At 39.6% G+C, this 23,929-nt stretch overlaps 1 protein-coding gene and 1 long non-coding RNA gene across 3 annotated transcripts in view; one reads left to right on the top strand and one right to left on the bottom strand.

Annotated features, from left to right (window-relative positions):
- Positions 1–23,929, bottom strand: part of CENPU (centromere protein U) — a 39,806-nt gene that overhangs the window by 736 nt on the left and 15,141 nt on the right. Inside the window, exons 6-12 of one of the 2 annotated variants that reach the window (XM_035292544.3) lie at positions 23,435–23,671; positions 19,397–19,466; positions 12,717–12,822; positions 6,401–6,479; positions 5,810–5,857; positions 4,548–4,609; positions 2,085–2,241 (exon numbers count right to left, since the gene is read on the bottom strand). In XM_035292544.3, the coding sequence (XP_035148435.1) occupies positions 2,085–2,241; positions 4,548–4,609; positions 5,810–5,857; positions 6,401–6,479; positions 12,717–12,822; positions 19,397–19,466; positions 23,435–23,671 (759 nt within the window). The remainder of the gene's footprint in view (positions 1–2,084; positions 2,242–4,547; positions 4,610–5,809; positions 5,858–6,400; positions 6,480–12,716; positions 12,823–19,396; positions 19,467–23,434; positions 23,672–23,929) is intronic. The other variant, XR_013532765.1, reaches the window with a different exon arrangement.
- Positions 4,375–16,357, top strand: LOC118152132 (uncharacterized). Its single transcript, XR_008479951.2, has 4 exons — positions 4,375–4,513; positions 8,406–8,512; positions 13,483–13,580; positions 16,230–16,357. It is a non-coding gene; the product is annotated as an uncharacterized LOC118152132 (long non-coding RNA).

Raw genomic sequence — 23,929 nt, 5'->3', positions numbered from 1 at the left:
GTGTGGGGTCTGCTCACAGAAAACTGTAAGATATGTTTTGCTTTAACTGAAAGAACTAATGGAATGAAAACACCAGACCCATAAAAGCTTTTAAGGAAAAAAAAAAAAATCTATCATCTAGAGAGATTATTTATTGGGAAAATCAATTAAATGTCTCAAAGGTTGCCAATCCAAATGTTTTTGTTTTTTGTTTTTTTTTTTGAGGCGGACTTTCACTGTTGTTACCCAGGCTGGAGTGCAATGGCACCGCAACCTCCACCTTCTGGGTTCAAGCAATTCTCCTGCCTCAGCCTACCGAGTAGCTGGGACTACAGGTGCGCACCACCATGCCCAGCTAATTTTTGTATTTTTAGTAGAGACGAGGTTTCACCTTGTTGACCAGGATGGTCTCGATCTCTTGACCTTGTGATCCACCCGCCTCGGCCTCCCCAAGTGCTGGGATTATAGGCGTGAGCCACCACACCCAGCCTCAATTCGAATGTTCTTAATGATTAACCCAACATAAAATAGAACACAATATCTAACTCATGATTTCAAAATAATTCAAGTCAAACTTCCAGTTGTAAATTGTATCTAAGGGTGCATGATTAATTTCTCCTTAGAGAATTTTATCATACTTTGAGAGTTTCCTGTTTAATATCATGTTTTCAAGATGACAGCAGAAAAGCTGTCACACCATGACTCCCATACACGATACTGGAATTTTATACAAATATTTGACAAGCTAATGTGTTCAAGCTCTCCCAGGCACCTGCTCTAGGGAGAGATAAAGGTCAGTAACTCATATTTGTCACTAAGTGTTTAGAGGTAAGACATATACCCAAATATCTACCATCAATAAGGCAAAAAGGCCACGTCATCCAGTGGTGTGATCCAGACAAGGCAGAGATACTAAACCTCGCTTTTAACCAAAGTATTATGTTCAAGCTGAATCAATGCTACAGGTGACTTCCCCAGATTGAGTAACCAAACTCCAAATCAAACTGTGGACTAGTTAGGTAATTAAATACCTTTAAAAGCATTCTATTTCCAGATCTCTAATATGTAATTTTTAGGCTCAGGAAAATTAACTTAGATAATTGTCAAAACTTTAACACTGAATTTAGAAGAATACAAATCTGGTTATAAAATAAATGTATACATTACCATTAATTATATCTACATATTTTATATAAAATCCTATTAGGGTATACAAATTTTTTTCTAGAACTTAAACATTTCTATTAATCTGAGGTGGATGGGATAACAGTAGCAAAATCTGCAGTAAAAATCCAGAAGCAACTATAAAATGTATTGATAAATCTGTTTTCCTACTATGTTCTTTTTTAATGTTTCTTAATTTTTTGAGATAAGGTCTTGTTCTGTCACCCAGGCTGGAGTGCAGTGGTGCGATCACAGCTCAGTGCAGCCTGGACCTCCAGGCTCAAGTGATCTTCCCACCTCAGCCTCCAGAGTAGCTGGGACTACAGGCATGCACCACCACCTGGCTAGTTTTTGTATTTTTAGTACATACAGGGTTTCGCCATCACCCAAGGCTGGTCTTGAACTCCTGGGCTCAAGGGATCTACCTGCCTTAGCTTCCTGAAGTCCTAGGAGTACAGGTGTGAACCACCACGCCCAGCCTGTTACTTAGCTTCTAAAATCATACCTACCAGTTATACGGGAAAATGGCTTGTTTTTCACGTACAAAAGATGCTGCGAACATAGGCTAGACAAAATAGAACTGGCTGGTCTTTCAAACATGGCTGAGTGGTCTTACAGGAATGAAAATTGTAAAAAAGCAGAATGTGATTTTTCAGTTGAGATTTACACATAGGATATAAACTTCCCTTGATGAAATTCAGCTGTCTGAGTGAAAATACCTTACACAAAAAATCAGCGATTCTAGACATTACTCCTCCAGCCTTAAGTAGCTAAGAAAAGTGCTGATATAATGAAGTTTCACTGGCTTATAGTGATACTATTTTAGGTAGACTAATTCTGTATCTCCATTTGTCTTTCCCCAAAGCTTCTGATACTCGAGCATGCAAATACCCTCCCACAATCATCTTCCGAAGCACGATAAAAAGTAAAATTGGAGTTACCATTTCCTTTACATTTGGTTCTTTCGCTTGAACATCTGAATAATCTTGATAGAGCTGTTTTAAATTAGTTAAGAAATATGCTGCGTGCCTAAGGGAAGACTTTCTCTCTTTAAGTTCATCATATTTGGTTTGTAGTTTTCTCAGCTGTGGCTCCATCCTAAAACAAAAATAAGTGACATATAATAAAATGTACCAGCCTATCGTGTTTGAAACTGAGGATACAGGTACGCTGAGGGAATATGAAGAACCAGGGTTGGCCAACTAGATGACTAAGATTCTGGGTTTCAGTTTAAAACACAGGAAAAAAATAATCTCTGAAATACAATGCACAATGAATAATTAGCAGTGACATCCACAGAAGAGTATGCCTTATAAATGCGAAATTCATCAAGCCACTCAAGTCTTGGGAACTACTGGATCAAGTGTATGCTTGGCTAATATTCAGAGGCTCGAGCCAGAGAAGCCAGACACTACAGTTTAACACAGAAACCGTGGACAAAAAGCTTTCCCAGTGTTCCTTCCTCTTATCAAATTTGTCCACTTTCTAACATCTAATAAAACCAGTGGAAGACTCTCAGTGCCTGCATGAAGAATGTGTGACCTTGGGCAAACTGCTTCATCTCTCAGTGGGTGAGTTTCTTCACCTATAAAATAAAAAGGGATAACTTGGGTTTTATGGACCAACAAAAAAAGGAGGGGCAAAGGCTGCCAATTTTGCATTTTGCCAAAAAAGACAGAAAACAAAACTATTCTCTAATTTCATAAAAGAAAAGTCTTCCTTAATGATTCTTTACATTGAACGAATGGAGCACTGGGGAAAACACTACTGAGCTGGCAGCCATGGCCAGGAGGACTGGATTTAGAGTCAGTCAGCTAACGGTGAATCCTGGTTCCCCCACTTCCTAGAGCTGCGCCCATGGGCAAGTTACCTCCCTGTGCCTTAGGTTTTCATATGGCAAGTTATGATATACCATAGTTTTTCTTATTATGCCTTTTCACAGTACATTTCTCAACTTCTAAAATTCTATCTAGAAAAGAAACAAAAGTCAGTCTCAGCAGACAAGTCTCAGTAGTCTCACACTGAAGACAAGTGTAACCAGGCATGGCCCTGACTGTAGCTATAACCGCTTATCTCATAGGACTGTGATTATGATGAGTTAGCAAAGAAAGCATTTAGGAAAGTGCCCTGCCACATAGGAAGACTGTAAATGTCAGCTTTCCTTATTACCTTTAGTTTTCTTATTTTGGCCTGGGTCAATGAAAACCTTATTACAGGCCAGCACCTGTCCAGAGACTTGATTTAGAAACCAACAGATTAACAACCGTTTTCTCCCCATTAAACTCCTGTTGCAGTCTTTTTGTTTTTGAGACACGGTTTCACTCTGTCGCCCAGGCATGATCTCGGCTCATTGCAACCTCTGCCTCCCCCATTCAGGCAATTCTCGTGCCTCAACCTCCTGAGTAGCTGGGATTACAGGCGCAAGCCACCACGCCTGGCTAATTTTTCTATTTTTAGTTGAGACGGGGTTTCGCTATGTTGGCCAGGCTGGTCTCAAACTCCTAACCTCAAGTGATTTGCCTACCTCAGCCTCCCAAAGTGCTGGGATTATAGGCATGAGCCACGATGCCTGGCCTGGCACTCTTTTTTTAAACTTAGTTTTGACTAAGTTTTTAAAGTTTCAACTTTTAATTATACACGTTCTTTCGGACAGTATTACTTTCTTTCACAAGTATTTTAAAGCTCAGGAAAAGAGCACATCTGGCACTGCTTTACTACTCTAGCTCTCAAAACAGCCCTGGCCTCAAAACATACTTGTGGTCTGACAGCTGATGTGTGCTCCCGTCTTCCTAATCAGAAAATGGGGGCAGCCCTGGCCTGCAGGGCCCGGTAAAGTCACCTGGCCCACACTTAGGATTTGATTCACATGCGTTCCACTCCAAGGCATACCCTCCAACAATATCAACAATTGTCAACACTTAAACAGCACTTGCTGTGTGTGCCTGTCCCTATGAAGCACTTTCTATATATGTACTCATTAAACTTCCACAACACTCTATGAAGTATGACCATTATTATGACTATATGCAAAAGAGGGAACTAAGCACTGGGAAGTTAAGGAACTTGGTCAAGGTTGCACAGCCCGTAAGTGGCAGAGCTTGGGTTCAACCCAAGCATTCAATGAGTAGATTCTAGAATTCAACCCAGGCAGCTGAATTCTAGAATCTACGCATTCCATCTCTTAAGGCCAGAGCTGAGAAATCTGTGGAGATAGATCAGTGTGGCATTCTCCTTTGCTAAAGGGTTAGGCAAGTAGGCAGCATACCCTACCTTCACTGAGTATCCAAGCGCGAAGATAACCTGGGGCTTTAATATAACACAGCAGCAACTGTCACTCCCCAAAGGACACACTGTAATTACATCCTGTTAGGTAAGTGCTCAAACAAGATTTGACAGTATCTTACCGAAGCAGTTCATCCTGGACTTCAATCATACGCTGCCTTTTCTTTTCGATATCTGAAATCATCTAAGTAACACAATCATTTGTGTTAAAATTAATTTTGTAACTGTTTGAGCATTGCCACATACACTGCCAGGTAATGAAGTCCAGTGGAAAACAAGACAGACCCAATTCTTACCATCATAGACTTTGGTCTAATGGGGAAGACAGACATTATTACATACAAACAGTACGTGATTACAACTTGTGATATTTGCTATAAAGGAAAAGATGAGAAAACTCTGGAAAAGAAAAGCAGGGGCATCTTCAGAATGACTGGAGAAAGCAGGAGTCAGGTCTTTACTGGACCCTGTGACCTGTAAAGTAAGGTTTTATCTAGGCGCACTAGGAAACTATCAAAGCAGGGGAGTGCTGTGATCCACTCTATTTTAAAAGGAGCATTTCAATATATTTTATCTCAGCCATTTAGTCACTTTTAGTGATTGCCTAATACTCCATTGTTACACATTCATAATGTTCCCATTTCATAATGAGCAATGCAGCAATGACCAGTAAGAATTTAAAACTGAAAAGAAAAACAGAAACACCCCAAAGCTTGTAATCAATGGAAGGAAAATGTATGTATTTCAAGTCCATTTCTATTTTAATTGTAGAGGTAGACTTCCACTCCTGGATTCATCTCTGATGCTTGGAAGTCATTTGGTCCAACCATTTACAGGTCAGCAAAGGAGGCTCTTGTGCTTATCGCCCACTGCAGACCCAGGGGTGTATAGCCTATAGGAGGCAGAGCACTGACACAGCAGAGCCAGGACTAGACATGAGGTCTCCTGACCCCTAACCCAGTATTCTTCCCATGCTGTCCTTCTACCTGTGACAATTCTTTATTCTAAAGGGCTGTGCTTTTTGACATTCAAAAAAGCAATAAATATATGTTAATATATATCCATATAAGTGGTCATTTTGGACTTGGTAGTCATTTTTAAGCTGACTTTGGGACATTAATACAAAGCTTAAATTTCTGTCTTTAATTATAAAAACAATTACTTTGACAACTTTAGGAATCAGAAGTGATCAGGATCCCCATTCCTTACCTTGCATTAATAATACCAACCAAATCAACCACAAGATCAAGCAAATAAAAGCCTAACAAGGTTATGAAATCTATTCACACTCCAAAGACTGTAAACTCATAGTCAAGTCTTCACGTAACTACTCTACATCAGTATTGTATTTGACTCTATGACTCTCATCACATAAATAATTTACCTTAGCGTTCTTCCTTTTCAGAGTTCTCAACGTCTGGCTTTCATTAAGCTACACAGAACAAAAAATACATATGTGCATTATTTTCCAAAAGTAAATTAGTTTCACATGTATCACATTTAGTTTAAAAACAGTTATGTGGAATATGGGTAGTTCTAATGAGTTTAAAACCATACTGTCAGCAAATGCAAACTTTTCTTTTTTCTTCTTTGAGACGGATTTTCGCTCTTGTTACCCAGGCTGCAGTGCAATGGCGAGATCTCGGCTCATCGCAACCTCCGCCTCCTGGGTTCAGGCAATTCTCCTGCCTCAGCCTCCCGAGTAGCTGGGATTATAGGCATGCGCCACCATGCCCAGCTAATTTCTTTGTATTTTTAGTAGAGACAGGGTTTCACCATGTTGACCAGGATGGTCTCGATCTCTTGACCTCGTGATCCGCCCGCCTCGGCCTCCCAAGTGCTGGGATTACAGGCATGAGCCACCGCGCCCGGCCTGGAATGCAAGCTTTTCTAAGACAACAATATGCTGCTTAAGCATTAGTGAAAAACAAAAAACAAAAACCTTAAACCAACAAATGTATGTCAGGGAACTTACCAATTTGGTGAACTGTTCTTTAACATTATAATAAAATTTGTTCATGGCTGCCTTACAAATTTTAGATTCTATTCTTTTTCTGTAGAGGAATTAAAAAAAAGTCTAAGTACCATAATTGATTTTGTCAGGCGTTTCATTTGCTTAGCATATAAACAAACATACACATACAATTTGGCCCATACTTTTTAATTTTAAAAATCTCTTCTTTTTAAATTTCAGTTTTTATTTTAGATTCAGGGGTTTGTTATATGGGTATACTGCATGACACTGAAATTTGAGGTACAACTGACCCCATCACTTAGGTAGCAAGCTTAGTACCCAACAAGTTGTTTTTCAGCTCCTGAATCCCTCTCTTTCCTTGAGGAGTCCCCAGAGTCTACTGCCATCTTTATGTTCATGTTCACCCACTTATAAGCAAGAATACGCAGTATCTGGTTTTCTGTTCCTGCTATAATTCACTTAGGATAATGACCTTCAGCTGCATCCACATTGCTGCAAAGAACATGATTTTGTTCTTTTTTTATGGCTGTGTAGTATTCCATGGTCTATACATATCATATTTCCTTTATCCAACCCACAGCTGATGGGCACCTCGGCTGATTCAGTCTTTGCCATCATGGATAGTGCTGCACTGAACATATGAGAGCACCATTCTAAATTACTAAGATGGCAATTGTTTAGCCTGCAGCATTTTCTCAGGCTGAAAAAATACTGGACACATGTTATCAGCAAAACAAAAAGAACAAAAATACTTTTCCCTAAGCCCTCTGGTATTGGGTCATCTTAATTCCCTGATACTGACCAACCGCACAGGTGATACCAAGTAAGGTAGAAATGCTTATGGCTAGACTAATTCCAGTCCTTCTTACTACCTGACAGACCCAGCAGACTTTATTCCCTCCCTCTTTGCCTGTTAGCAAGAGGAAGAGCAACTGTGTAACACATTTGGATTGGCCAAAAGTAGCCATAAATCAGGTGTTTAGTTCTTCAGAAACTTTAAGCTGACACAAACTGCTCCAGGTCCCTGTCATTGGGGAGAAGAGATCTGGTGGCCAGGCTGATTCTCTTGGCTTGGCTCACTCACCCATTACGATGGTTATTATTAACAAACAAACAAACAAAACAGCAAGTGTTGGTGAGAAAGTACAGAAATAGGAACGCTTGTGTTGCTGGTGGAAATGTAAAATTATATAGTCACTGTGGAAAACAGTATTGGCAGTTTCTAAAAAAAAAAAAATTAAACATAGAATTACCATATGATCCAGCAATTCCTTTTCTAGGTATATACACAGAACTGAAAGCATGGGCTTAAATATCAATTGTAAAGCAGCATTATTCACAATAGCCCAAAGGTGAAAACAACTAAGTGCCCACTGACAGATGAATGGATACAGAAATGTGTTAAGGCTGGGCACAGTGGCTCATGCCTATAATCCCAGCACTTTGGGAGGCGGAGGTGGGCAGATCATGAGTTCAGGAGTTCAAGATCATCCTGGCCAACATAGTGAAACCCCGTCTCTACTAAAAATACAAAAATTAGCCGGGCGTGGTGGCATGTGCCTGTAGTCCCAGCTACTCAGGGAGGCTGAGGTGGGACAAACACTTGAACCCGGGAGTCGGAGGTTGCAGTGAGCCAAGACCACACCATTGCACTCCAGCCTGGTGAGAATCCATCTCAAAAACAAAAAACGACAAAAAGAAAATGTGTTAAAATAATGACTGCATAACAATGTCTCAGCCAACAGTGGATGGCACATACACTGTACCTAGTGACACCACTGCTGGCATAATGTCAGCACAATGCATTACTCACATACTTGTGGTGATGCTGGTGTAAACAAACCTACAGTGTTGCCTAGTTGTGTAGGAGTACAGCGCATATAATTACACATACTACATAATCCTTGATGATAAATGAATATGTTATTTGCACTATAATATAGTACACTTGTTGTACTGTACTTTTAATCATTACTTTATAATGTACTTCTCCTTAAAAAAAAAGTAAACTGTGAAGCAGGTCTTTGAGAAGTATCCCAGAAGAAAGCACTGTCAACACAGAAGATGCTGACTCCATGTGCCAAAGACCTTCCAGTGGGACGCGGCATGGAGGTAGGAGAATGCTGCCTAGGCCTAGGCTAATGCGTGTGTGTTTAGTGTTTAACAAAAACGTTATAGTAGTTAAAAGAATAAACTTTCTAACTAATAGAATAAGGATATAAAGAAAAAAAATATACAGCTGTATAATGTGCTTTTAAGCTAAGTGCTATTGCAAGAGTCAAAAATTAAAAATTTAAAGTTCATAAAGTAAAAAAGTTATAGTAAACTGTTTACTAAAGAAAAAAGTTTTTAAGTTTAGTGCAGCCCAAGTGTACAGTGTTTATAAAGTCTACAGGCGTGTAACAAGAATGTCCTCGGCCTTCACATTCACTCACTGACACCCAGAGCTACTTCCAGTCCTGGAAGCTCCATTCGGGTTAAGTGCCCCATACAGGTGTAACATTTTTAATTTTTTAATTTAATTTTGAGATAAGGTCTCACTCTGTCACCCAACCTGGACTGAGTGGTGTGATCATGGCTCAATGCAGCCTCAAACTCTTGGGCTGCAGTGATCCTCCTGCCGCAGCCTCCTTTGTAGCTGGGACTACAGGCACGTGCCACCACAGCTGCTTAATTTTTAAGTTTAAGCCCCATCAAAAAAAATAATTTCTAATGTAATATATTGATTTGATAATGTAATATCAAATCATGATTTTCAGATGTTAAAATATTTTAAAAATATGCCAGTCATGGTGGCACATCCTGTAATCTCAACTACTCTGGAGGCTGAGGTGGGAGGATCCCCTGAACACAGAGTTGGAGACCAGACTGGGCAACACAGTGAGACCCCATCTAAAGAAAGCTTTTTTAAACTAAGCAAAACGGATCTGCATATGGCTTTTTCAATCACAAAGGTGATGGTCTACACAAGACAGCTCTTCCAAATTCCAGCAACATAAAAGTCTGGCAAAATTTAATTAATTGAATCAGCTATAGAATATTCTAAGAGTTTGTAATGTTGCATTTCATGGCATACTTCCCTACTTATACATAATCTGCTTATCATCACTTTCTACTGATGTAACAGTGAAGCTATTCAGGTGTGAGTGCTAGGTACAGGATATTAAAAACAGACCTTTAAATAGTATTTGACTTAATTTCGAAAGAGTGAAGTGTTTCATGTAGCTTAGAACACCATATTGTCAAGGAAACAAAATGAGATTAGTGATTCCCCAGAATTTGGTATGACAAAAACATAAGGTTGTACTGCAATGTGAAAAGTCTAAGAAAAATACTATGCCTCTTCTAAATCATTTCTTATATCAAGAACTTACTACCAGTTACGTACAATGCCATTTTCCTCCTAAAACTTCAGGAGTCTGTAATAAGCTTCCTATAATAGATTTGTGAATGGGAAAAGGTTAACACAAGCAAGATGGTCTTGAGTGTGTTAAGAGAACTGCACTACTTTTAACAGGAAACTGGGTTTGGAATATGCAATACAGGAGAGTAAAACAGGCACTTCCCACAATGGTAACGATCAGTTCACATGACAGGCTGGCTCCTTTCCCCAAGCTAACCCAGAACTAGAGGCAACACCACCGAGAAAATGGAGAAAGCTGTGAAAACCCTGAGGGGGAGGTCATGCAGAGAGGAGGACTGCTGTGAGGAGTGGCACTGTGGCCAGGGCAGGGACAGAGAGCTGAAGGAAGCGGATTACTGCCTCTTCCCATCATCAATCTCATCAATAGTGCACCTGATCCACCCCCACTCCCCTGCCCCTGCAGCAACTCAGACCTCTATCAGTGTGTCCTCAAGACTGAAACTGGGGTTGGGCTTGTGGGGCCTGTAGAAAAACAAGGAAGGCTGACTGACTTTGGGCAGCTGTTTCCTCACCCTTCCCTGGCCAAACCCCCATGCTGGAGAATAATGACTCACAGAGTCCATCTTTTCTTCCTATTGCTCCTCTTTGGAGGGCAAGGGGTGAAGTGCTGACCTGACAGGCTGCTTTGTGAGATGAGTCGCTGACACTGCCTAATAGGGCTTCCACCTCCTACACTCACTGGCACTAACAGGGACTGAGGTTTGACCTTCTTCAATCCACACTGTCTGACAGAAGCTGACAGCCCAGGGGAAAATAAGCTCAGAGGCTGGAATAACAAGACACTGGAGGAACCCAATTATTTCAAAAAGAAAACACATATCAGAAACCTTAACAGAAGCAGATATTTTATAATAGTTGATCCAGCAATTTTAAATTAGCACAACAGATATTCTAAGGAAGATATAAGCAGCATAAAACATGAATATAAGAAGACACAAAAAAGCACCAGAAATAGCCAGGTGTGGGTGGCTCACACCTGTAATCCCAGCTGTTTGAGTGGCTGAGACAGGTAAATCACTTGAACCTGGGACCATCTGGTAGGTGGAGGTTGCAGGGAGCCAAGATCACGCCACTGTACTCCAGTCTGGGTGACAATGAGACTCCAATAAAAAAAAAAAAAAAAAATCCCAAAAAACAAAAGAAGAAATATTAATGTCAAAGCTAAGTTCAATAAAGAACTCAACAGATGAGACAAATGGCAGAAGAGATATTTCTGAGAATTAGCAAATCTAATTTCTTAGATTGAGGAAATCTCCCAGTGAATGAAGCAAAGGATAATAATTAGAGAACAAAAAAGAAAATCAAAATTGTTTTAAATTCTTAGAATTAAAAAATGTAATGTGTTCAATAGAATAAAAAAATAAAAAACAGGCCAGGCATGGCAGCTCATGTCTGTAATCCTGGCTAACACAGTGAAATCCCATCTCTACTAAAAATACAAAAAATCAGCCAGGCATGGTGACTCTCACCTGTAGTCTTAGCTACTCTGGAGGCTGAGGCTGGAGAATTGCTTGAACCCGGGAGGCAGAGGTTTCAGTGAGCCAAGACTGCACCTCTGCACTCCAGCCTGGGCGACAGAGCAAGACTCCATCCCAAAAATAAAATAAAAGTAAAAATTAAAAAAAAACCTTGGAATGAAAAGGTCAGGTCCAATACAGTGAAATTTAAGAATATCAAAGAAAAAAAAAAGCTGAACAGTTTAGAGAGCTAAAGAACAGACCACATATAAAGAAGAATTAGACAGACATCAAATTTTCCAAAAGCAACACTTGATGTAAAAAAATACAAAGTTTCCAAAGCATTTAAGAAAATAATTTAAAACCTCAAATATTATATCCAGCTAAGCTGTCATTCAAATTCAAGGATATAATCAAAATAATCAGAGGGTTTAGAAGTTTTGCAACATAAAGAGCCACATTGAAGTGTTGGATAAAGTATTTAAATAAGAGAAAATGCACAGCTATAAGATGTTGCAAGAAAATATATAAAAGTGATCAAATACCTAAGTAAATTTTGTTATTGTCTTAAAAACAGAGACACACACACAGGACAAAAGTGGAAATTTTATCTACCTTAATCTAGAATTAAAGGTGGGAGGTTATAAACACAATTTTTTGTAAAGTTAAAAAAATTCTGATCAAAAAGTAGAATAAAAAAGTTAAGTGAAAACATACCAACATATTGTTCAAGATACAGCGATAATTACAATAAATGTTAATGGACTAAACTCAACAGCTGAAATTCAAAGACTGATATACTGGCTTTAAAAAGACTAATAAGGAAAATAAAAATTGAAGGTCACAGAAAGGTCGAAAGTAAAAGAAATTAAAAAGAATGTAAAATCTGACAAGTGCTAGCAAAAGAAAATGATGATGCATATTAGTATCAAGTAGAGTAAATTTTCAGACAGACAAAGTATGGTTAGGAATAGGGTGGGTGACCAGATAAAACATTCAATCTGCAAAACAGAGCAATTTTAAACATGTTTTTCCTGATAGTCTCTAAATATATATGGCACAAATGAATAGAAGTACCAAGAAAAACTAAACATAGATCCAATAATTAGAGATTCTACAAAGATCATGTACAAGGTCATGAAGAAAGCCTCAAAATTAAGAAAAACAAATAGGTATCACCAGGCCACAATCTCTGACCACAACATATTTAAGACAGAAAGTTAATACAAAAATTTAAATTTAAAAGTCTACATATGTGGGCATATAAAAATATATAAATTCTCCAAAGAATTAAAGAAAAAATTATAATAAAATGTAAAAATATCTAAAACAATGACAATGAAAATAAGTATGTAACAAAAACAGTAGGATGAGCAAAAATGGTGCTTCAAGGGAAATTTATTAGGTAAATATACCACATCATCAAAAGACTTACGCATACTCCTGATGGATTTTCCCAAATTCAGGCAAAACAACATTCATCTCCAAGATGTCACTGGTTTTCTTTCCGTCTAGACACATGTGCTCAGTGTTGGCAGTATCTAGAATATTAAGATAACATGCTGGTTATTCATAATTTGGCTACAGGTCCAGAGTTCTGAAAAACAGTCCTACTGAATTGTAAAAGATAACTACAGCTGAAGAATCAGAAAAGGAGCCGTACTCACTTCTTATCCCTGTGCATAGTCTTGCAAACCCCTTCATACATTTTCACTCTAACTGCTGTCTTGCTGGTTTTCCTATTTCTGCTAAAGCAACCAAAAGCATTGCTGCCTTTTAATCACCTCTGTCTTTATTTAGTAGTCTGCTGTTATTTAACGTATCTGGGGATAAGCTCTTCACTGTTAGTGCATTTTCTGAATTTTAATCCATTGGATAGGCCACTCATAAGATACAGCAAGGTTACTATTTAAATAATTGTAGTAATATACAGTAATATGCCAGACAGGAATCTGAAGACCTTGGTTTTAGTTTGAGCTTCTTTCTTACTAGTCAGAAGATCTCAGGAAAGTCATTTAACCTTCCAGGGGCCACTTCCTCAATGATAAATGGAAGAAATAAAACAATACTCTTTTATTTTGAGACTCAAGCAAGAAAGTATCTGTGAATGTGTTTACATAATCTATAAGTTACATCTGTAAGGTGTTATTATCAATTTCCAAAGCATATCCCAATTTTTTCTTTTTTAAAAAAATTTTTAGGCCGGGCGTGGTGGCTCACGCCTGTAATCCCAGCACGTTGGGAGACCGAGGTGGGTGGATCACGAGGTCAAGAGATCAAGACCATCCTGGTCAACAAGGTAAAACCCCGTCTCTACTAAAAATACAAAAATTTAGCTGGGCACGGTGGTGTGTGCCTGTAGTTCCAGCTACTCGGGAGGCTGAGGCAGGAGAATTGCTTGAACCCAGGAAGCGGAGGTTGCGGTGAGCCGAGATCGCGCAATTGCACTCCAGCCTGGGTAACAAAAGAAACTCCGTCTCAAAAAAAAAAAAAATTTTTTTTTTTGAGACAGTGTCTTACTCTGTTGCCCAAGCTGCAGTGCAGCAGCACAATCACCACTCATTACAGCCTCAAAGCCTAGGCTTAAGTAATCCTCCCACCTCTGCTTCCCAAGCAGCTGGTACTACAGCTGTATGCCACTACACCTGGCTATTTTTGAAAATTTTTGTGTAAAGGTGGGGTCCCATTATGTTGCCCAGGCTGGTCTTGAACTCCTGGGCTCAAGCAATCCTCTGTCCTCAGCCTCCCAAAGTGCTGGGAATACAGGTGCACCCACTATGAGCAGCCCCCAATTTTCTGTATAATGTTAACATCAGCCATTGGCAGGATAGTCTACTCTTCTTCCATAGCTAACTCCTTGTTTAATACTGCAATACTGACAAACATACTGGGAGTTTGTCTCCAGATTCACAATAACCTGAGCACAGCTCCTGGCTGTGGTGGATTAATGACAGTCACCAATTCTTTGCCACTCTTCCCTATTTCCGTTCCCTTGAATCTAAGATAGTCCCATGATTGGCTTAATGAACAGAACATGAAGAAGTAAAAGGCCAGGTCTCAGGGGATCTGCAGTTTCTGCTTTTCAGCTCCTGCAATGCTCCCTCTTGTATGTCAACTGTCACATACAATTCTGACTACCAAAGAACAGGCAAGCCCAAGCTAGCCACTGAAAAAGAGGGCACATACAGGAGGAACAAGACACCAGACACATGAACACAGACATCTTAGACCTTCCACCCTAGCTCAGCCACTAAACAAACAAAATTGACCAAAGCAAAACTGAAAGCAAATAAAACGATGGCTGTTGTCAATCAGGGGCTGACAAACTTCTGTGAAATGCCAGACAGTAACTACCGTTGGCTTCACGGGCCAACTGCTCAACTCTGCCATTGCAGTGTGAAGGTAGCCACAGACAATCCACGGAAGAGAGAATCTGGCTGTGATCCAATAAAAGTTCATTTTCAAAAACAGGCAATGGACTAAATCTGAACTGTAGATATGTATGTATTTTTTGAGACAGAGTTTCACTCTTATTGCCCAGGCTAGAGTGCAATGGCACCATCTTGGCTCACAGCAAACTCTGCCTCCCAGGTTCAAGTGATTCTTTTGCCTCACACTCCTGAGTAGCTGGGATTACAGGCACGTGCCACCATGCCCAGCTAATTTTTGTTATTTTTAGTAGAGATGGGATTTCACCATATTGGTCAGGCTGGTTTCAAACTCCTGATCTCAAGTGATCCACCCTCCTTGGCCTCTCAAAGTGCTGGGGTTACAAGGGTGAACCACCACGCCCCACCCAACTCAGACATAAGTTTTCTAAGTTTTAAATTGCTAAGTTTTACGGTAGTTTGTTTGGCATTAATACATACCCAAAACACTGGCTGAACCCAGTTATGATAAGTTTTTTAACCTAAGTCTCAACTTTCTCACCTGTAAAAATGGGGGAAATAATAGTATCTATACTTCGTAGGCCTACTGTAAATATTCAGTATAATGGCTGGCACATAAATACTTTGTCTTTGTTGCTATTAATTTCTAAAACAGAAACTGGTAGGAAGAGAAGTTAGTAAAAGGTATTCTGATAATGTTTCCAGGCCAGACCCGTAACACTGCTAGCCACAATTCAGCCACCACTCCCAATATACACAAATCCCTACTCACCTAAACTCAGGACCCCATCATTTTTAGAAAAACCAGTAATCTGCAAAAAGTGGTTCTGCTTTAATAAAAGACACAGTATCTAAAAATCTTATTAGTCTAAATAAAGTTCTCCCCAAGCTCTCAGGACTAACAATTTTTTTTAAGTTTAATTAAGAAACACTGGCAGGGCGTGGTGGCTCACACCTGTAATCCCAGCACTTTGTGAGGCTGAGGCAGGTGGATCACCTGAGGTCAAGAGTTCAAGACCAGCCTGACCAACCTGGTGAAACCTCTTCTCTACTAAAAATACAAAATTAGCCAGGCATAGCAGTGCATGCCTGTAATCCCAGCTACTTGGGAGGCTGAGGCAGGAGAATCGCTTGAACCTGGGAGGTGAAGGTTGCAGTGAGCCAAGACTGTACCATCATACTCCAGCCTGGGCAACAAGAGTGAAACTCTATCTTTATTTTGGCATCAAAATTGATTTATGATGAGTTATTTTATACATATGAGAACATGTATAAGTGTGTAATATAAAAATGCCTAATAAAAGGGATGCCCATAGGACCACAGTATAGCTGAAGAGAGCATTGGCCAGGCGTGGTGGCTCACACCTGTAATCCCAGCACTTTGGGAGGCTGAGGCAGGTGGGTCACTGGAGGTAATGAGTTCAAGACCAGCTTGGCCAACATGGCGAAACCTGTCTCTACTAAGAAGAAAAAATAAAAAATTAGCCAGGCTTGGTGGCAAGCGCCTGTAATCCCAGCTCTCAGGAGGCTGAGGCAGAAGAATCGTTTGAACCTTGCAGGTAGAGGTTGCACCGAGCAGAGATCACACCATTGCACTCCAGTCTGGGCAACAAGAGCAAAACTGTCTCAAAAAAGAAGAGAGAGAGACAGCATTAACAAGACTCTGGAAGCACTCTGCGTACCGCTGACTCCAATGTTTTCTGAACTGTGTGTTTATATTACTATTCATTATAATTCTATTGCACAGGAATATATTGCTAAACAATGTAGAGTTTAGTTTTGCATGTTCTGGATCTTTTAATAATTGCTTATGCACCAGCAAAAGTTTTGCTTTTGTATTCCATTCCATAAATATACTGCAATTTATCTATCAATTCTAATGCAGTAAGTTGTTTGCTGTATTTTGCTAGCATGAAAGACAATGTTAAGAGTACTTGTATACATGATTCACAGCCATGTTCAAGAATTCCTCTAGTAAATATACTCACCAGCAACTGCTAGGTTTCAAAGTCTGAATGTTTTTCAACTTTGCCAGAGAATAGTCAAAATTATTCTCAAAGTGCTTATATCTCTTTATATCTGCAGTGGTTAAGAATCTCCACTGACAACATCTTCATTAAATACGGACTTGAGACTAAAATACTTGCCGAATTAGAAGGTGTAAAAGGGTGTCTCATTGTCGCTGTAAATTTAAATTTCTGTGACTAAGAACAGACTCCCCTCAAATGTTTATTTTACTGTTCCGTCTTCTGTAAAAATGTTGGTGTCATCTGCCCCTTTTTCTGAGTTGTCTTTTTATGGATACTCCTGTATTTTCTCTAAAAATTGTCCAATTTTCCCTGTGATATTTAAGCCTTCAATTCAGAACTTCTTTTTAGTGTGTTCAAGTCAGAGGCAGTCTCATTTTTCTATGTTTTCCCTATAGAACCACCTTTCCTACTGACCAGCAACAATAATTCTGTCATGCCTTCATCAAGTTTCCATAAATGCAGGGTCTCTTTTCTGGTCTATCTTTTGGTGCCAGTGTCCCTAAGATTAGAATTAAATGTCTATTAGATCAGGAGTCCCCAAGCCCCTGGCCACATACTGGTATCAGTTTGTGGCCTGTTAGGAACTGGGCCGCACAGCAGGAGGTGAGTGGCAGGGTAAGGGGGATGAGTGAGCATTACCAGCTGAGCTTTGCCTCCTGTCAGATTCTTTTAAGAGCGCAAACCTTATTGTGAATTGCACATTTGAGGGATCTAGGTTGTGAGCTCCTTTTGGGAATCTAACTAATCATGCCTGATCCAAGATAGAACAGTTTCATCCCAAAACCATCCCCAACCCCCATCCACGGAAAAATTGTCTTTCCATGACACCAGTCCCTGGTACCAAAAAGGTTGGGGACTGCTGTGTTAGACTTGCCCATAAAGCTATATAGAACTGAGGGTTTTTTGTTAGTTTAATAAAAAAATGTTAAACTAGTGTTTGAATTTGATAGTTACAGGATTATTTTAGTTTTCTTCTTCAAAATCCAGCTTCAGTAGCTTTGCATTTTTCTAGATATTTATGTGTTGCAATATAGGAGAGGGATGGTATCTCCTTTTCATCTATTTTGGAAGGGGGTTGGATTCATTTTTAAAATTTGTTTTTAATCGACACATAGTAATTGTACATATTTATGGGAACAGTGTGATGTTTCAAAACATATATGTATTGTGTAAAAATCAAAGTAGGGTATTCAGCATATCCATCACCTTATACATTTATCATTTGTTCGTGGCAAGAAGACTAAATATCCTCTCTTCTAGCTATTTTGAAATGTGTCACATTGTTAACCACAGTCACCCTACTGTGCAACGGAACAGGTGAACTTACACCTCCAATCTAATTGTAACTCTGTACCCACTGACTAGCCTCTCCCTATCCCCTGCTCCCCATTAGCCTATTTTAAATTTATTCAAATGAAATTGTTCATTATATTCTTAGTAACATTTTTAACTGTGGAGCTTCTGGTAGGAGTATAAAATTATATTATACAACCACCTTGGGAATGCAGTTTGCAAAGTTTAGCAGTTTCTTGTAAAATTAAACATATGCCTACCCTATAACTCAGCAACTTCACTCGTTTTTATATACCCAAAAGAAATGAAAACATATTTTCGCAAAAAATGTGTATAGTATGTTCACTGGCTGGGCACGGTGGCTCACGCCTGTAATCCCAGTACGTTGGGAGGTCAAGGAGGGTGGATCACGAGGTCAGGAGATCAATACCAGCCTGACCAACATGGTGAAACCCCGTCTCTACTAAAATACAAAAAATTAGCCAGGGTGATGGCATGCACCTATAGTCCCAGCTACTCGGAAGGCTGGGGCACAGGAATTGCTTGAATCCAGGAGGCGGAGGCTGCAGTGAGCTGAGATCATGCTACTACACTCCAGCCTGGCAACAGAGCAAGACCATGACTCAAAAAAAAAAAAGTTCACAGCAGCTTTATTCAAATAGCCAAAACCTGAAAACAACTCAGCTGTCCCTCAGTAAGAGACTGGATCAACTGTGGTATAATCACACAATGGAATGAGCTCAGCACTAAAAATGACACCAAACAACAGGGATGGACTGCAAAAAGACTACACTGAGTGAAAGAAGCCTTACACAAAGGAGTACACATTATGTGATTCCATCTATAAGAAGTCCCAGAACAGGCAAAACTAATCGACGGCAGAAAAAGTGTCCTTGAAGCTACTGCCTCTGGAGACATGGTGTGGGGACTGACATGAAAGAGGCATGGGGGAACTTTCTGGAGTAAAGCCTTTACATGTTGACAGTGGCTTGAGTTACACAGGTGTTTGCATTTCCCAAAACCCAGCGACTGTACACTCAAGAGCAGGGCATTTTATTGTACTGTATATACATTTTACATTCAAAGAAAAAACTGTCAACAATGAACTCCAGTTAACCATGTGCATACTGATGAATTGCAGAGGAAGTACTGATGTCTACATTATTTTAAAATGCCTTAAAAACTGGACCAATGGATTATTTAATACTTGCTTTACTACCTATCTAATAAAGTAAATAATAAAATGTTAACTACAAAATCTAGGGAGTATATGTATTCTACAAATATTTTTCACCTTAATTCTATGTTGAAAATTTTATGTACTTTAATAAATTAAGAATAGGGTCTTATTTCTCTTATGAAATTCCTGAATGAGTGACAAAGTATAAAGCATCATTTTCTACCTGAATCTATGGCTTCACGTCCTGATTTCTTCCTTTTGTCATAAGACTTCTTCCCTTTTTTCTGAGTTTTCTGCAAACAAACAAACAAAAAACAAAAAAACCCCACAGCATTTAATAAGAAAAGTTTTCTTTGTCTTAAATCATAAGGATTAACACTATTAGCAAACTGTCATTCAGTATTTTAGCCGAGCACAGTGGCTCATGCCTGTAATCCCAGTATTTCAGGAGCCTGAGGTGGACAGACCACTTGAGGTCTGGAGTTCCAGACCAGCCTGGCCAACGTGGTAAAACCCCGTCTCTACTAAAAATAATACAAAAATTGTATTATTTTCGTAATAATAATAATGATTACATGGGCATGGTGATGCGTGCCTGTAATCCCAGCTAGTGGGGGTTAGCAGAGACAGGAGAATCACTTGAACTCAGGGGAGTCAGAGGTTGCAGTGAGCTGACACTGTACCACTGCACTCCAGCCTGGGCACAGAGCAAGACTCCATCTCCAGAAGAAAAAAAAAATAAACTACAATTCTCATTTAGTTCTAAAATAGATTCATTATATAAATTATCTACATTAATATATGGAAGCATTGCAAACAAACTGTCACAAAATACGAAAAAATAAAACTGATAATAGATGTTGCCTTGATAGAAAAACTGAACTTTAATTACTTAAGACAACATGTGGAATCAGCTCAAATTTCTGCTCTCAGCTGTGGTAAAGTAACAGCTTCCAAACTAGCTCTCTTGCCATAAACAACCATAAAAAATGGGGGAATAGGGGTGGCAATTCAATTCAGGTACTGGACAATAGGCAACACACAAGACTGAGTTCCTAGAGAAAGGGAAGGTGAACCCCATGACTGCCATCCCCAATCCACACAGTTTCTAGATGGGGCATAGTGAGCTAAAGTCTAAGCAGGGCATGACAATCCTACCCAGCTGAGAGGCACTTGGAATAAGCTGCTCAGACGAGAGCACAGGCACCTGTGGCGCAGGGTGGCGCGGGGTGGCGGGGGGGCTCCTAAAAGTACTTGTCGGAGTACTGCCCATGTGCTGCGTGAGACCACACAAAGCCTACCAGAAAGCACTATCGTGGGGTTAACAATATAATCGATAACAAAGGACAAACAGCACTGGGGTCATCATGGGACAAAGTAAATATACCTGTGAAAGAGACAACTCACGGCTCATCAGAAACCATGAAGACCAGAAGACAACAGAATGGCATAAAGAGCTGGGGAATAAATCTGTCAACTCAGAATTCCATAGCCAGTGAAATATCCTTTAAAAACAGAGTTAAAATAAAAACACTTCCAGATAAACAAAATCAGAGAATTTGTCACCAGCAGACCTGCCATGAAAGAAATGCTAGAAGATATACTGTAAGCCGACGGGAAAAGATACCAATCAGTGAAATGGAAAAAGGAACAGATAAAAGACTACAGAACTGCTGCTGCTCATACTTTTCTTAAAACAAAAACAAAAACAAAAAACAACTCTTTCAGCCAGGTGCGGTGGCTCATGCCTGTAATCTTGGTACTTTGGGAGGCCAAGGCGGGCAAATCACAACAGATGGAGACCATCCTGGTCAACATGGTGAAATTCCATCTCTACTAAAAATACAAAAATAACTGGGCATGGTTGTGCACGCCTATAGTCCCAGCTACTCAGGAGGCTAAGGCAGGAGAATTGCTTGAACCTGGGAGGCAGAGGTTGCAGTAAGCCGAGATCACGCCACTGCACTCCAGCCTGGTGACAGAGCAAGATTCTGTCTCAAAAAAAAAAAAAAATTCTTTCAAGCAGAAATGACTATATAAAGTTAGATTAATAACACAGAAGTAAAACATGACAAAACAGCACAGAGGATGGGGATGGATACATGGAATACATAATATTGTTACATAATTACATTTATGTAGTGGGAGGAAGGTAGTTGTCAAGTAGAATGTATGAGGTGATAACACACTGATTTTAAATAGACTTTGCTAATTTAAGGAATTTTTTTAACCTAGGAGCAACCACTGGAAAAAATTTAAAAAGGTATAGCTAAGAAGCCCACAGAGAAAATAAAATGAAATACAAAAATAATATTCAACTACTCCAAAATGAGCAAGAGATAAAACAGAATCAAATGGAAAACAGTATGGTACATGTGAAAGTCGCCAAGTTTAAAATTACATCAAAAGTCAATGGACTTTCAGCACAAGTTAAAACACCTCCTCTATGTAACTGATAAATCAAACAGACCATCCCCCCTCATCAAAAACAGAAAAACAGTAAGGAGACAAAATCTCTGAACTATACTATCAATCAGCTTGGCCTCAATTGACATTTACAGAACACACAGCTGCAAATTCCAGTGCACATGGGATGTTCACCAAGACAGATCAGCAATAGAAATCATGTTTTGCTTCCATTTGTGTAAAGACAGGAAATAAAAATAATATGTTTACATTTGTTTACATATACAAAAGGAAACTTGAAGGATATATAAGAAACTATAAGGTTACCTGTGTGTATGTTTAGCAGGTGGAAAGGTGAAGAAGATAGGGTAGCAGGGACACCTGATTATATTTTGAAAAAGTTTCAAAACATTAAGCTCAAATGAATTAACAATCACATATTAAAAACTTGACCAAAAGACATTACATGTCAAGAATTTTAGAACCAATAAGACGACCCAGAATTCTTTTTTTTTGAGATGGAGTCTCACTCTGTTGCTGAGTATATTGGCATGCTGGTCTTGGCTCACTGCAACCTCCACCTCCTGGTTCAAGTGATTCTCCTGCCTTACCCTCCCAAGTAATGAACTACAGGCACCCGCCGCCATACTGGCTAATTTTTGTATTTTCAACACATTGGCCAGGCTGGTCTCGATTTTCTGACCTTGTGATCTGCCTGCTTTAGCCTCCCAAAGTGCTGGGATTACAGGCATGAGCCACTGCACCCTGCTATTTTTTTTAAGACAGAGTCTCGCTCTGTCATCCAGGATGGAGGGCAGTGGTGTGATCTGGGCTCACTGCAACCTCCAACTCCCAGGTTGAAGCGATTCTCCTGCCTCAGCCTCCTGAGTAGCTGCAACTACTGGCACCACCATGCCTGGCTAATTTCTATATTTTTAGTAGAAACGGGGTTTCACCATGTTGTGCAGACTGGTCTGGAACTCCTGACCTTAAGTGATCCAACTAATACCTTGGCCTCCCAAAGTGCTGGGATAACAAGCATGAGCCACTGGGCCCAGCCAAGATCCAGAATTCTTACCAGCAATTTTTTTCTAAGGAAATGATCCAAGGAATACACAAATATTTAGCTACAACAAAATCCATCAAAGCACTTATAATTTTTAAAATAGCAATTCAGAGATTACTAAACTATGCCATATCCATGAATGGAATGTTATACATTCATTAAAACAGTATTGTTGAATACTTAATGACAAGTATATGATTTCACTTAGGGTAATAAAAGCTCACTGAAAGGACTGAACAGCATAGACCAAAAAACATGGTGGTTATTTTGGGTTATGGTATTACAGGCAATTTTATCTTCTTTTCTATACCTTCTAGATTTTTTTTTTTTTTTTTTTTTTTTTGGAGACAGAGTCTTGCTCTGTCGCCCAGGCTGGAGTGCAATGGCGCAATCTCGGCTCACTGAAACCTCTGCCTCCCGAGCTCAAGCGATTCTCCTGCCTCAGCCTCCCAAGTAGCTGGGATTACAGGCACATACAACTGCACCCAACTGATTTTAGTATTTTTAGTAGAGACAGGGTTTCACCATGTTGCCCAGGCTGGTCTTGAACTCCTGACCTCAGGTGATCTACCCACCTCGGCCTCCCAAAGGTGCTGGGATTACAGGCATGAGCCACCATAACCAGCCATACCTTTTTGATTTTCCAAAACATTTTTATTACATTAAATACAAAATTTATCTTTGAAAAGATCTGAAGGAAAGAGAAAATGTTTCATTTCTTCCCTAAAATTTTTCAATAAACTTTTTTTGCTCTCCAAGGGGATGGCAGACACTCTTAGACACTCTTACCGACTGACTTTCCATTGCCAAGTTCTCTTTTTCAACAGAAGGCTGGGCACTAAGGGGTCCTATCTTTCTAGAAGTGACCGACTCCATTGGCTTCTCTAAAAGATCTGAAGATGCTGTAGTTGGAACAGCCTCATGTCGCTGTGTACTTATTTTCTCTGCTGATTTAACTTTTCTTCTTACAACAATTCCTTCAGTGCTTTCAGAGTCATCACTAATAGGCTTGAGCTTTCTTCCTGACTGTGTGAAAGAAAAAAGCAGCAGAACTTACACAGAAAATATAAATGCTTATAATTCTTACTGTAATAATAGAAAACTAGCCCACGTTTCTCACTTCTAAACTTCAAAACTGAACATAATAGGAAGATGGTAACATAACTAGTGGATAGAACAGGAAACCAAAATGAAAGGTTACAATAAACACTCCCAACAATTTACTTTGCCTTTTTAAATCACAACCTAAACCCGGTACAAAAATGCTATGAAAATTGACAAGGT

Source organism: Callithrix jacchus, chromosome 3 (genome assembly GCF_049354715.1).
Source record: "Callithrix jacchus isolate 240 chromosome 3, calJac240_pri, whole genome shotgun sequence".
Taxonomy (NCBI): Eukaryota; Metazoa; Chordata; class Mammalia; order Primates; family Cebidae; genus Callithrix; species Callithrix jacchus.
Note: the sequence above shows the minus strand (reverse complement) of the source record. Positions and strands in the feature narration are given on the sequence as shown.